The following is a 13,989-nucleotide window of genomic DNA, read 5'->3' as shown; positions in this document are numbered from 1 at the left end:
CGCATTTTACGTATGCAATGATCAGCCTAAAACTTTTACATTTTGCGTTATCCAGGATGAAATTAACACACAATTTAATTTAATGTTCATTTGGAATGGGTAGTGAGAATGGTTGGGATGAGAGATGAAACTTCAGAACAACTGCACTAAATTAGACAATTCTTTTTTGGTTGTGATTGTTATTATCAAGACAAGGTTTGTATACAAGATAATTTCCAAAAAATTGTTGGAACGTAAAAAACAATTTTTCTCTTTTTCGTCATTTTAAATCGTAATATAACTAAAGCGGCCCCTAAACGTTCAATGTTATTGTGAAATGTGGGCTGCACAATATTTTACGGCAGCCCCCAGACGGTCAATATTATTGTACAATATTTTGGTTTGTGGAAGAAATGATTGGACGTACGCCCGCGTAGATTTCTAATATAGTGAAACACTTCCCGAAATTCCAACGGGAACGAGAAAAAGCATCTAGTATCTAATTAATAAACAAAAATGACTGAATAAGAAAATGACTATGTACATGACAAGCTCTTTGATATCGTTTTTGATCCACAGTTTGTGTTTATCAGATCTAGATCTTTACACTCATTCCGTATCTGAATGTGAAGCATTCACAAATACTTAAGTATATTATTTTAGTAAATTTATAACATTTAGATAACGTTTTTGTCTACCACTCCCATCAATATAAATTGTTTAATGTCAGAACTTACCTCTGTATCCATTTTCTTAAATTCCTCGTCTTCTTCCTCCACTTCGAAATACAGTTCGGTCGATGTCACAGAAACCATACCGAGTGCCACAATTCCAGGTGCGATTAACTTCGCCTTAGTGCTAATATTTACAGGACCTGTAAGAATGATCAAATCATTGATTCGTATCCGAATCCTCAATAGCAATTCGAATCACATGATCTTTTTAGACCTTCGGAATGATTCAAATCCCTACTGTTTTTTCTAATCACACCTCAAAGACGTCAAGAAAGTTCTCTTACCAGTAAGATCATTATCCAAATCACGATCATCAGTTAAAAGTTCACTGTCATCCATCAGGTCACTAGTCTGCATTTGTTGTTGAGCTCTTGACACCGCCAACTGTGCGTGAAACTCTTCACGGGCCTGTTCACAAAAATGTTTACCATTGCGTACTAAGTTTAGTGTTTACTGACCTGCAAAATTGCATCTTCAGGTGCTCCATGCTCAATGGCAGCTTTTAGAGTAGCTTCAGGATGAGTGGAGCCCAGTGGATTGTGAACGAATCGTTTTCTTCTCCGCGCGTCATCTTCCCACGCGTCAAGCTTCCAAAATTCGTTCAGTCTGAAACACACATTGCAACAAAGCTGAACTGTCACAAGCACACCTACTTAGCGCCTATAGGATCCATATAACCCCATGCTCCGTGTTTGTTAGACATAATATTCCGAATTTTTTCCAACAGTCGACTGGCAATAACCGTATCTCTTCTCCTTGCCGCTGTTATTAAATGATCGCACATTCGCTCCTCCTCCTTCCTATCCATAAGCGTCTGAGCGCATTGTGACTAAAAACAAGAGTAAGATTGGTTAAACTACCAATGAACACTTACCTCAAAATCGGCATGCTTAAGTACATCATCAGCCCTCATTCTATTCAAGATAAACTCGGCTTCGTTCGCAACTCTCACAATGTGATCCTTCATAGCGTGCGACAACAGTCTTCCCTCATTAATAAGCTCGATGAATGCCAAGCCCGCATGCTTCTGTAACGAATTTTGCCACTCTTGCGAACACAACAGCATCACCAGTTCCACGACCGAGTTGCTGTTCTTGAATGTCGTCAAACCCTTTCCCTCCATAAGTAACTCCTGACCGTGCGAACCAACCAAGGTTTTCGATAGGAAGGGAGCAAAGTCGACCATGATCTCTCTCAGTAAAGGACACACGGACCCCAACGCCATCTCTAGCTTCTGAGTGAGAGACGCTTCGCGCGAGGGCGTAGGCACAGATATATGTTCGACCAAGTTGTTTATCGGCAAGTCGTCTGCATGTACTTGCGTAGGGGTTTGTATCAAGCTGTCCGGGACACGAACAACCGCAATGTCGGGATGTAACTTTTCGCCTCTTTCCGAAGTCAAGTTTCCTTCGGTATCGACATGCGAATGGGATATATTCTGAAGGTTTCTCGAATCCTCTTTCGCAGTTATCGTATCGGTGTCTTCGTTCAGATTGATGTCGGTCCAGTTATCTTCATTGTTCAATTGCTTATTGTCAATTACTGCGCTATTTACCTCTAAATTATTAGTCTCTGAAGAATTAACGGAACGAACATCTTCTATTGAGTCAACACTCTGAAACACACATACACAACTAGTTAGTGAGATTCTAGGCCTTGTCTTTGCATTAGTGTACTACTTGTAAGCAGCAGGCAGTTAGAGGCCATTACCTTTTTATTATTATTACGAACACCATCACGAGTTCGAGCATGCTTCATCCCATCCACAGAATAATCTACAGAATACCCACGTCCAATTGTTGGCCGCTGTCTAGCGCTAACCTATTAGAGGCGCGCAGTAGTACAAGCAGAGTTAGTAGAGGTATTGTACAGATTTGGCTCATTCAAATAGGGTAGTAATACAAAACCCAAAAGGAAGTCAGATCGTTTTGGCTATCCAAAACCAAACTGGTTGTTTCGTGGTTTATGTCTCTGATAAATTTGAAGAAAAGCTTTAATGCACGATTCAAATTATAACACACTGAATTAAGGCAAAAAATATATTCCCTGCGTTATGAACGCACATGATGATTCTATTTTAAATTAAGTGTTCAGACTATTGGAGCTTAAGGGAATTTTATTCAAACTTCTGGGTTAAACTGTTAACTGGTTATTGAAAGTATGATGTCACATGAGAAAAAGTCCCAATCCCATAAGAGAAAATTGGATAAAAGAGTAAAATATTTTGAAACCATATTTCATTATTTACTAGAAACATACTAATGGTAGTTGTCCTGTACAATCCCTGCCTCAACTACCAATGTGCTAACATATCTCAATATAATGGCAAAATGAAGAAAAAATAAACCAGGGAATAAAAAAATGTAGGTTTGTTCAATTATTATAAAAACTGAAAGTTATTGGCAACCCACCAAGGGCGAGCTGTGTAAGGGGTACCGCTATGGCTTACTGATCATGCGTTGACGAAAATAAAACTAGAGTAATTATTGTTTCATAAGATTTTCCCAAAATTAGCCCGTAAAAACAACTCAATAAAATAATCAAGACAATAACCATCGTTTTGAGAGAGCTTGACCGTGACACACTAATGGGTTGCTCTTGTATTACTACCAAATACACAATATCAATGGTGATAACATGCGAGAAATTCTGTACCAAAAATTAGTTTAAAACCAATCCAGAAGATAATAAAGTTTACCGATCATTTGTACATGTGGATCATGCGACATTTACCTACTAACACACAGTTCGAACTAGTTTCACATCTTACAAGTGCATTCCAATTTTTCACACAGTGTGGTCTAAAGTTTAGTACAGAAACACAATAATTTGAACATCTGGCAATAGCCATTATTGAATACTTTAAATTAATGATAGTTACTGAGTTCTAGAGAGTTATCGTTATCTATGTATTGCATACATGAAGAACTTGACGAAAGTACCTACCTTAATTGAGGGTGGGCCTGAATTGAGCTCGTGATCTTGTACGACAGAATTATTGTCTTCCATAACATAAGCGGTGATTACTTCATAGTCGCCGTCATCGTGAGCTGCCGGCTGATTGTTAATAGCACGCGATGCTACGAAATCAGAAAGATTAAATACAATCATTGGAACTAAAGACATTCAACACATGCTGTCTCGGTTCCATACAATAGCGACACACAAAATTTTTGAGCATAGCAAGGAGACAGAAGTAATAAACATTAAATACTGAAGCACTGCACATGTTAGAAAAAGTATTATTTAATTACGTTCAAGCATTACTGATTCACTACAAAAATCTACACTGAAAATGATGAAATTATAAGTTAACGATCGTTGTTAGTCAAGTGGGATTAGGCAAATTGAAATCCACTATAGTATACTGGGTGGATTTGAATACCTTGCATTTGTAAGATCTCACCATCACCCAGTCTGAAATTCATAAATTGCTTTAGAAACTAAAAATTATGTTATTAAATTTATTTGGTAGAACAGTGAATGAATCTATGAAACAGACTGTGGCTATTATAATTACAGCTAATAGTCGATAAACAGTGTTACATTTTTCATTAGCAAAACAAACACGAGATGTTTCATAACGTACCTATAACACTTGCATCCTCATACAATTAGTGACGTGCACCACGAATTTACTGTAGCAAAGATTCGACAATTGGTAGAACTCTACTGGTTGCATAATCAAAGCGAGGAAAAAATAATGTGTATCAACAAAAAGAAAGTCGTGCATTGTTCACTAGAATATAAAGAAATATAAACTAAGCCATATCAGCTTGATGCAGTGAAACACAAACTTAAAGGCATTGCCGATTACCTGTATGACTGGCAATGGAGTTTCTATGGTACCGGTGGTCAACTTTGTGGTTGTAGTGGTGGGAGTGGTGATTATTGTTGTGATTGTAATGGTGCTTGACATAGGAGTGCCTGTGACGTACGTAATTGTGATGCGTCACAGCATTGGGATGGGAGCCGGGTAGAAATTGGGGGTAAACGTGATGTGACCACTGCGGAAATAGAGGTCTCGCACTGCCCTCTGTCCCACATAAATATAAGTTAGCTGTTAGTGGACCGTTAAAGAACCATTTATAGAGAGATATGAAGAACAACAATTTGTGAAATATTACCTACTTCATATCGCTCGTGAATTTACTCACAAGTACAACATGTATTTATACAATGGTACGCAGCAAAATTTTTGCGACTAACGAAGTAATTAAATGGGACAATCACAGCTAACATTCTTCTAGATAAGTTTGCCTAGAAACCTTTGCGTTAGGATTATAGGCAAACTGTACTTGCGTGCATACAACACAAGTTATTCACATGCAGAGCAAAGTCGGATTTTTCTTGATTAATATTTCGTATTTAGTCTCGACTGACCTTTCTAATTACTTCAGTTTATGCATCACAATGAATGAATCCTGATAAGTGCAAACTTATAAGCGTGAACGTGACTGGCTGCTGTGATTGTAATGAATATGATTATAACTACTAACGCAGACACGAATCATGTTCTAACTTGGTTGTCGGGAACATTTGCGCTTGGTGATTCCAAAAATTGACAACACAAAACCACCAAAACCAACTGATATATGCGTACCTTGAGGGCTGCCAGAATGATGCGAAGTTCCGTTACTTCGTATAGTCGGCGGTGGACTGGGCGCGCGTATCGATACAGGCGGCTCGAGAATATCTCGATACTTTGACACCATTAGCACCGAAATAAAATACACAATAGCTAGTGAAAGGAACTGAGCTTGCTTCGTCTCCTCCTGCAATAAAAGGTGTTAACATAAATTGAGTTTAAATAATTAAAATAAATGCCTGAATAAATGTTCTCACCACGTCTCTATAAATCACTGCGCGTAGCCTATTGACGTCCATATCTTGCAACAATTTCTCCGGATCTTTAACTGGACTCGATTGGCTCGATAGATTTTCGGCGATATTCTAAAGTAAACAGAGTACGTTTGTAAAATGTTAAAATTGTTACATTAAGCTAGGGGTTAGTTCGAGTGATTGAAAAGTTAGTTGAAGCATCCATTCCAGTATAATTCAAATGTAGATAATGTCGGTAAAATAATATTCAGTTTATGTGCTTGCAGAAGGAAGAAGAAGAAGACCAACTGCGCTATGATTTGCTTAATTTTAGAGTGAGTACTCAAGCCAAATGCGATTGCGCATTTCATTAAGATTTAAGCCTTAGTTTTGGGATATCTGCACTTCAAATTCAACTTAGAGATCATTCTCTGGTTTCATATTTTGACAATGCCGAAGAAGTGAAAGCCATACCAACACGTTTTCAACTGGAAGGACAAGAAGAGTGACATGGTCTTCTCAGTTATTGTGTAACAATGATAGTTTTTAAACATAAACCACTTGTATCTTTTCAGAAGTAAATACTAGATGGAATGTGCTCCAACATCAAAGTGGGTATGAATGGAAGCAAATTGCAGAGTAGTCTTTGTTTGCAAGACTATGAGTAGATAAGACTTTGTTCAATATTGTATGCAGGTGATCTGCAGGTGGGATAAAGCTCTGGTCACAAACCACTTCAGCAGGTTATTAAGAAAATGTTGCAAATCAACTATAACTACTAGAGAAAGTACCCTTATTTAAAAGATTGCAGATTTTTCAGTTATAAGAAAATGAAGTGGTGTCGACTGAAAATTCTGGCAACTAAATTTTGTTGATATATTTACATAAATTATTTACACATGACTAAAGTGACATGCAAATGACGAATGCAATGATGCATAAGCTTATACATACCTTTGGGGAACCTTGGCCTCCACGGATGAAAGATTGCAAGTGTGCTGCCTTATGACTAGTGTTTAGAGGTGGTGGTGCAAGTGTAGAGTGCGGTCGGCTTCTTTCTTTACACTCCAAACAGTTGCGGACTGCACAAGTGCATACCTAACACACGCACACTGTACAATGCAGCATACATACCTTAATATACAGTATGCTTCATATTATTTAAATTATCGAAGCTAATTTTTTTGTGACAATTTCTTGCAAGTACTTATTTAACGTGTTACAAATAGCGATGAATCTATACATGATTTGTTAAATCTAAGGCGACACTTTTGCTACACAATAAACTCCCTAGCGCTATAGTTCGGATAATTAGTCGTTGACACTTTCTACTGTACATAATACTTATGTTGATTTTATGTGTAAAATAAGATCGTCTTTTGTAGATCTGTTTATAGCCTAATACTTTATGCTTGAAATTGTTTAGCAGAGAATCAATCTGTAATCTAGAATCGATTAAAACTGCTATAGAAAGGAAGGAAATATATTCTTCCGTGTGTACATGGATACACACCATGCTAACACAAAAAAATATCACAGGCTGGCTTAACAACAAGTCAGTAGTGGCTCGGGCTGCATGTGGATGTTCGCAAAGGGTAGTTCTCTATCCGTTCCCATAGAGTAAAATAATATAAAGAGGTGTCATGGGATAGGATATTGTTGCTGTAGAAAATCTTGTAAGAAAGTGTTGCTATCTTGTGAGTGTTCTTCAAAGCTGTTGTATCGCTGTATTACCATATAGCAGCATGTAACCTGTATTACCTATTTAAATATACTGACAACAAAGTTGAGATTTGAATTACGTCATTACTTTGCACCAGCCACAGACCATGATACTGTCAGCATTATATTTAATCACAGGAATGTGATATTATGCTTCCTATGCAAGGAGTCTTTTAATTCTTTCAGGCCATAGACCTATTTATTTTATTATTTTAACGCCTTACCCTTACCCAATTACAAACTTTATTTGAATTTAGCTAGCAATCAAAATTAAATAGGTACAGTGAGAAAATATAACTGATTATGCGTATAATTTCTAACGTTTTTGTTAGCGGTACACGTAGACCGTTTTAACACTGCTTTAGCAATTTAGTGTGGAATTTACGCAAACAAGGTCCTTTTGCGCAATTCACTAATGTGGGAGTGCTGTAAGTATAGTGTATTTGTGAGAGAAAAGATCAATTCCATCCATACTACCATTGTATACCATTGTATATATAGATGTATATTATATACGATGATATTTTTTTTCGGGGCAAAAAAAAAGGCAGTGTATAACATTCCTTTTTTCCAAAAATCGACTGCACCAAAATTTCTCGGGAAAACACTTTTTCTTAGTAATTTTGGGGCGGACAATCCAAAACAATTCGTACTTTTTCGATCAGACTTCTCAATCAAAAGTTACTAGACTAGAAACCAATTTCGAAAGAAAATTCAAAGGGCTGTAACTTTTGAAATAGTAGCCCAATCTTGGAACTGTTTGAAATTATGGATTCTACAGGCCACATTCTATAAGAAATTTTTTTTCCGGGTCGATCTGAGACAATTTTTTTTTCGCGCCTCAAAAAAAGGCAGTGTATAACATTCCTTTTTTCCAAAAATCGACTGCACCAAAATTTCTCGGGAAAACACTTTTTCTTAGTAATTTTGGGGCGGACAATCCAAAACAATTCGTACTTTTTCGATCAGACTTCTCAATCAAAAGTTACTAGAAACGCATTCAAAAAATACTACATCAGAACTGATTCGGCACTGGGCAGTCGGCAGTTCTGCACAGAAAAATCAGGAAAATTCTCTCTTCGCTGAACTACTTCCTACTTTACGAAGATTGAATTACTTTTACGTAAATCAGTGATGTCATTTAAAACGCTATGCCGTCTTGCGATGCAAATATAGCTGAGATAATGTTCTATAATGGGCATCATCAAACGATGCAAAAGTTTATTATTAAATGACAAATTGTGGTAGGTCAAGGTAAAGACCATCTTTCGTCAATGGCAGAATAAGCAGCACATTCATAATAATGTTATGTGAGTAGCAAAATGTTGCTGATAAATAAAAGTATACATTTCATGGTTGCGTGTCGCCCACTCCTTTCTCCACTTATTAACGCACAGCGAGCTGACATAACAACATTAACAAGCAGTGTTAGTAATAATTTAGTACACTATTCTTGAATTCAGAGGGAGCGTCGGCATTTGCTTTTCGCCATCTATGTTCAGGGATAGTCTCTCACTGCCACAAATTTATACAGCATGGAACCTCTTTATATTATTTACTCTATGCCGTTCCTGTGGTGTTTGGTGGTATATGGACTGCCGAGGAGATTAAAGTGAGGCGGGGAGGTGGTACGTGGAAGATTCGAGGAGACCGTATCTATCAGTTGTGATACAGGGAGCTTTAAATCTAGTGGAGACATGCTGCGAAGAAGAGGGCTTCACGTAGAAAAAGGGGCAGACAAAGCTCAAGGTCATTGCAATGTACGGCAACCCAAGCTACAGGTAGTGAGAGAAGAATCTGCCAATACTTGGACTCACTTTCAAATCACATCTGGCCTACAGGCCAGTGTTCGGGGCAAGTGGGGGTCTCTCTCCAAAAATGACCAACTGGATATACACTAAAATGGCTGGTGTGGTGAAATAAGAACGTCAGATACTTGGCAAGGTGCAACATAAAGCTTGCCTTGGAATTACAGGGGCAATAATGACGACCCTGACATACAGTCACAACACCTGGTAATCAAGATAGAGGCACTCAGAGGGGCATACCGGCTGAGAGTCAATGGCGAGGAGGGATAGTCAAGGGTGGGGCATTCCCTCACCTTTGATGAAATCTATAAAGATAAAATCCTCAGTATGATAACTGAGAGGATAGCCAAAACAGTTCATCTTACAAAACTGTTCTTTCATTCATAGGACCTGAACCAACCTATGGGATTACATAATTATAACACAGCCCAAAAGAAGATTCAGGCAAAAGTCATGAAAGACCACTACAGGCATTGGTAGAAAATTCCAGGGCAGAACTATTCCAAGATCTTTCTGGAAACCGCAAACGGGGAATTAGCATCGTCCATTAGAAAGTAGGATGAAGGTAAAACAAGCGACAGAAATGGTCACGGGCCACCGTCGTTTGAACAAACGCGTGCACAAAATGGCACTGATGGAGAGCCTGTTATGCAGGAGTTGTGGTGAGGAAGAAGAAACACCACACCACGTCATTTGGCAATGTGAAGTATACACAAAGGCAAGGGCACACCTACTTGGAAATGAAAAAATTAGACATCAAAATTCTGAACTTTGATAAAGATACAGGTATTCTTGAAGGGTAGACAATACCGGAGAGCATAATAGACTAAAAGGTCGCAGTGCAGGAACCGACTGGGAACCACCCCTGGCACTATAATAATAATAATCCTGGACACAGTGTATAACTCAGTGCTCCAGCTTTGCTAACAACCCTTTTAAGTGTTATTTTCTTCTTTCTTGTAAAGTCAGTTTTCGCAGTTCCTTTTATAAATGAGTGGCAATAATTTGGAGCAGTGGTGGTGCGATCACAATTTGCTTCACAATTAAAACATTGAAAGATGTTATGTCTTTGCGGCGTTGTATCATATCTTGGAAACCCTCCTCTTGTCAAGTACCAAAAAACCCACGCTATACTTTATAATGTGACCATCTTTTAGTAGTTCTGATGTTTCCTTAGAGTGATGTAACAGAGTAAAAAACCCTTTTAGCGTTCTTAATCTACAGTAAAAGTAAGGATATCAGATCAACGGTTGGTTACCTTCTTTAAAGAGCAGGTTAACGTTTCTTTTTGAGTAATACACTATCCTAAAATACAATAATACCAAACAAAGACCAGTAATCTACTGTATCTAGCCCTAATCTAGACATTGGTGAGTAACTAAGAAACTATTTTAAAATAAGTAAACTACCTCATCTTTCTAAGATTTATATATGCTGAGTGAGTGATCCAGCTGTAAAGATTTTCAAAATGAGAAGATATAGGTACCTAATAAATTAGTAAACAAATATTTAAAACAACTGACTTAGACTAGAATAGTGTGGGGGACATTTCCCTCTTCTTTTATTTAACCAGTTAAGATTCCTCCTTCATCCATACCAAATACGCAACAATGTCACATTGAAACAATGTGAAAAAGTGACGACGGAGCACTATGGAATTGTTTACAGGTACATCACTCACTCTGCTCTATGTATAGACAGCATGCTATTGTACCTAACACTACTAAATATAGTAGATATCGTAAAGCAAGAAAATTTTATGTACACCATCCTTTAGCTTCAATAAGACATATGAGACATTCACAAAAAAAAACACATTAAATAAGTGAAAAAAAGGCGTCGCTTACCAGTCTTAAACACTGTCTGAGTATTCCTCCGCTGGACATGTTCTTCTCGGCTTCTAGCTCTCCAAAATTTAGTGAACTGGCAAAAATGAGAACGTCGGCCATGTTAACTAAACGTTGAAGAAAGGATACCGCAATCTCAATTGGCATACCTTGCGTTGGTTCGATTACATCCAATTCGCTCTAAAACAATCACAAAAGAAATTGTACATACTTCTACTTTGTCACTTACATTTGGCGAGGTCGCAGACGCAAGCAAAGGTAAAAGGCCACCGCACGCTATTATAAGATTATCTGCCAACTGCGAGATTAGATGAACCGTGTTTACAACGAAAATGGCGTTCTCGCTACTGTTAACGAAATCCAGGACGGATTTCGTCGAATGGCTCCGCCACACCTGAATGTCCGTTTCTAATGAGAATAAAACATCAGATAACAGTCTTTGGTGTATGTAAGACCACTTAAATTCTGGAATACGGAATGGGGGTCTCGTCGGTCCGGGACTAAACATGGGACGTGCAGATGGCGGCGCCGTCTTGGGACCTTTATTTTCCGCTGTAAATGAAAATTTTATTGTAATTCTTTTACTGAAAGAAAACGATCTAATTACACATTTAGGCACATTTTATTGTGAAAATGTGGTACCATTATTTAGAATACAAAAATGCGCCGTAATTACACTTTACTTTCTCCTATAATTCTTTCCTTTGATGGTTCGATAGATCCAGCAGACGTAAACAGATAAACTTAGCAAAGTATGAAGTCATGTGATACTTACTAAAATGATTTAAATCAACCTGAGTAGATGTAGAAGCACTTCGGGGTCGTTTTTGAGGTGATGATTGATTAGCAACAGAATCTTCCGATTTTTCCTGTCTTTCTAACGTATTAGAAGGTAAACTAACTCGACGTTTAACATCTTCCGGCCCTCTACTGGATGCGACATCCGTTATTGACTCACTGTTATTATTATTATTGTTATTAAGTACAGAACTATTTTCGACAGATTCACTTGGTACAAAATTAGTTGGATCACAGATTTGCGAAATTGTCGGAATGTTTTCTACAATGACAACGTCATCAGTTGCCTTAGGAATGTTCGAATTATCTACACTAGATACAACATTGGACGGTTCTAAATCTACTTGCACAGCACTTGTTTTATCTTCAATTGGCACAGTTTGAAATAACGCCTCCGAGTTTTTACTATCGTCTGTTGCTTCCACCGTACTATCACTTTCTTTAGACTGTTCATCACCCCCATCTGTAGAGCTTAACGCGGTATCGCGGGGAAGTTCGTCTCCAGTTTCCACGACGCTGTCCGTTACGGTTTCGGTTTCATTTTCCAAATGCTCCCGCACTAAAACTTCTTCCACAACAACTTGCGCCTCATCTTTCCTTTCGGTAGCTTCGCTCAACTCCGTTGGTGTGAGGTAACGATCCGAAACATCGCTGTCTAAAATTTCTCGTTCCGGACTAGTCGAACTGTCCAAACCTTCCACAGTTTTCTGGGGACTACCTTCAATCGGCGACACGACTTCGCTTTTTTCTTCATTAGCTACCACTTCAATTATTTCATTGTCAATGTCACTTTCACTTTTAATATTTACATCGGCAGCTTCCTCCTCGCACTTGTTATCAACAATTTCCACAGTACTGCTTTCCAGTAATAACTTCTCTGACTTGCTTATAATTTCCTCTACAATATTTTCGATGAATTCAGTCTTTAGGCTCTCAGTTAAATTATTATCGAGAACATCTTTGTAGGGACTATCGAGACTGGGACTACTTCCACTGTGGATTCCGTTACAAATGGGCGAATCTTCGATTACCTCGCCTAGCTCGGTCACATCTTCGACGATTTGGGATTTTAATGGGGAATCCTGAGAGAACGGCGACTCCTTCCCGATTTTAACGTCGCTGTACAAGTCGCTGGTTCGCGAATCTAACGAGACACCCTCGCTGTCGTCCCTTTTGGTAATGAAGGACGCAGGACTGCCCTCTGAAACCGGCGAGTTAAGCTCACAGTTACATACTGGTTCCGATTTCTCGTTGTCGATTTCTCGAACGGTTGCCGGTGTACGATGCCACTGCTCCTCGGGCGAGTGGTAACCGTTTTGCACCGCGGCTTGCGTTTGTTGATCCCAACCGGAAATAGTACTGATCGGACGCTGTTGACGTACTGCCGGATCTGTGATATTATCGGTACGCTGACGTTCATAGTGTTCGTACATTTGAGCAAATTGCAGTTTAAATTCTTCGTAAGAAACCTACGACAGGAAGGAATAAGCTCATTACAAAATGTCCGAAAGCTGTCAACAAGAATTGAAACAAAAATACCAAGAAACCACAATAAAAATGTAATAAAACGTACGCGGCCCGACAGCAATGCTGTCATCACATAACAAGATTCGGAATATTTTGTATATTCCAGATTTATCTTTCATCCCCACTTAGTCTTTTGGGTTACCTAAGAGTTTTTGTAAACCGTTTTTTGAACAGTGACTGGCGCAACCAAAGACCGCATCGCGGATCAGCTACCCCGCTCGGCCGTTTCGTGGCCAAGGGCTTGCATGGGGTTAAACAGCGTTGATATGTGTTCACATGCGTCAACCATGTTGACATAGCATGCCTGGTTGGCTCAGGATGGTGCGGGGGTCTTCTTGGCTTAGCCGCCTGGATCGAGATGAGACAACTTCAGAAAATAACCACCATCCCAGGCCTCACTGGGCGCCACTCCGTTGTATTAAGTCTTACACGTGTGCAGAGGGCCCCGCGCATGTCGGCATTTCTTTTTTCCATACTCGTGAGACTTATATGAACCAGAAACAACAACCAACCACTCTCGGAGCACTGGTGGAGAGCCTACAAAACTCTCCTGAGAAAAACCCCCCAAAACCAATAAGGGCACACGTCTGGATTCCCGTGGATCAAGGAGAATTGGAGAAAATCCTGAAAAAGATCGAAATCTAAAATGCTGGAGTTTAAACCAGCAATTGACGTGTGGTAAACAGTAAGGAAGACCCCAAGGGACAAACTTTGATTGGTGGAGTGTAAGAAGGTGATAATGGATAAGGATGG

General features: G+C 38.9%; 1 protein-coding gene across 1 annotated transcript in view; it reads right to left on the bottom strand.

The window, feature by feature from the left end:
* Positions 1 to 656: 656 nt before the first annotated feature.
* LOC116169190 (neurobeachin) overlaps positions 657 to 13,989 on the bottom strand; it is a 31,156-nt gene continuing 17,823 nt past the window's right edge. The window contains exons 16-29 of the mRNA XM_031485219.1: positions 11,687 to 13,178; positions 11,141 to 11,463; positions 10,912 to 11,091; positions 6,489 to 6,632; positions 5,559 to 5,666; positions 5,317 to 5,488; positions 4,531 to 4,749; positions 3,660 to 3,793; positions 2,424 to 2,534; positions 1,588 to 2,328; positions 1,367 to 1,542; positions 1,172 to 1,319; positions 998 to 1,121; positions 657 to 853 (exon numbers count right to left, since the gene is read on the bottom strand). Of these exons, the coding sequence (XP_031341079.1) occupies positions 657 to 853; positions 998 to 1,121; positions 1,172 to 1,319; positions 1,367 to 1,542; positions 1,588 to 2,328; positions 2,424 to 2,534; positions 3,660 to 3,793; positions 4,531 to 4,749; positions 5,317 to 5,488; positions 5,559 to 5,666; positions 6,489 to 6,632; positions 10,912 to 11,091; positions 11,141 to 11,463; positions 11,687 to 13,178 (4,269 nt within the window). The remainder of the gene's footprint in view (positions 854 to 997; positions 1,122 to 1,171; positions 1,320 to 1,366; positions 1,543 to 1,587; positions 2,329 to 2,423; positions 2,535 to 3,659; positions 3,794 to 4,530; positions 4,750 to 5,316; positions 5,489 to 5,558; positions 5,667 to 6,488; positions 6,633 to 10,911; positions 11,092 to 11,140; positions 11,464 to 11,686; positions 13,179 to 13,989) is intronic.

Source organism: Photinus pyralis, unplaced genomic scaffold (assembly GCF_008802855.1).
Source record: "Photinus pyralis isolate 1611_PpyrPB1 unplaced genomic scaffold, Ppyr1.3 Ppyr1.4_LG4, whole genome shotgun sequence".
NCBI classification, from domain to species: domain Eukaryota; kingdom Metazoa; phylum Arthropoda; class Insecta; order Coleoptera; family Lampyridae; genus Photinus; species Photinus pyralis.
This window is presented reverse-complemented; position numbering and strand designations above follow the sequence as displayed.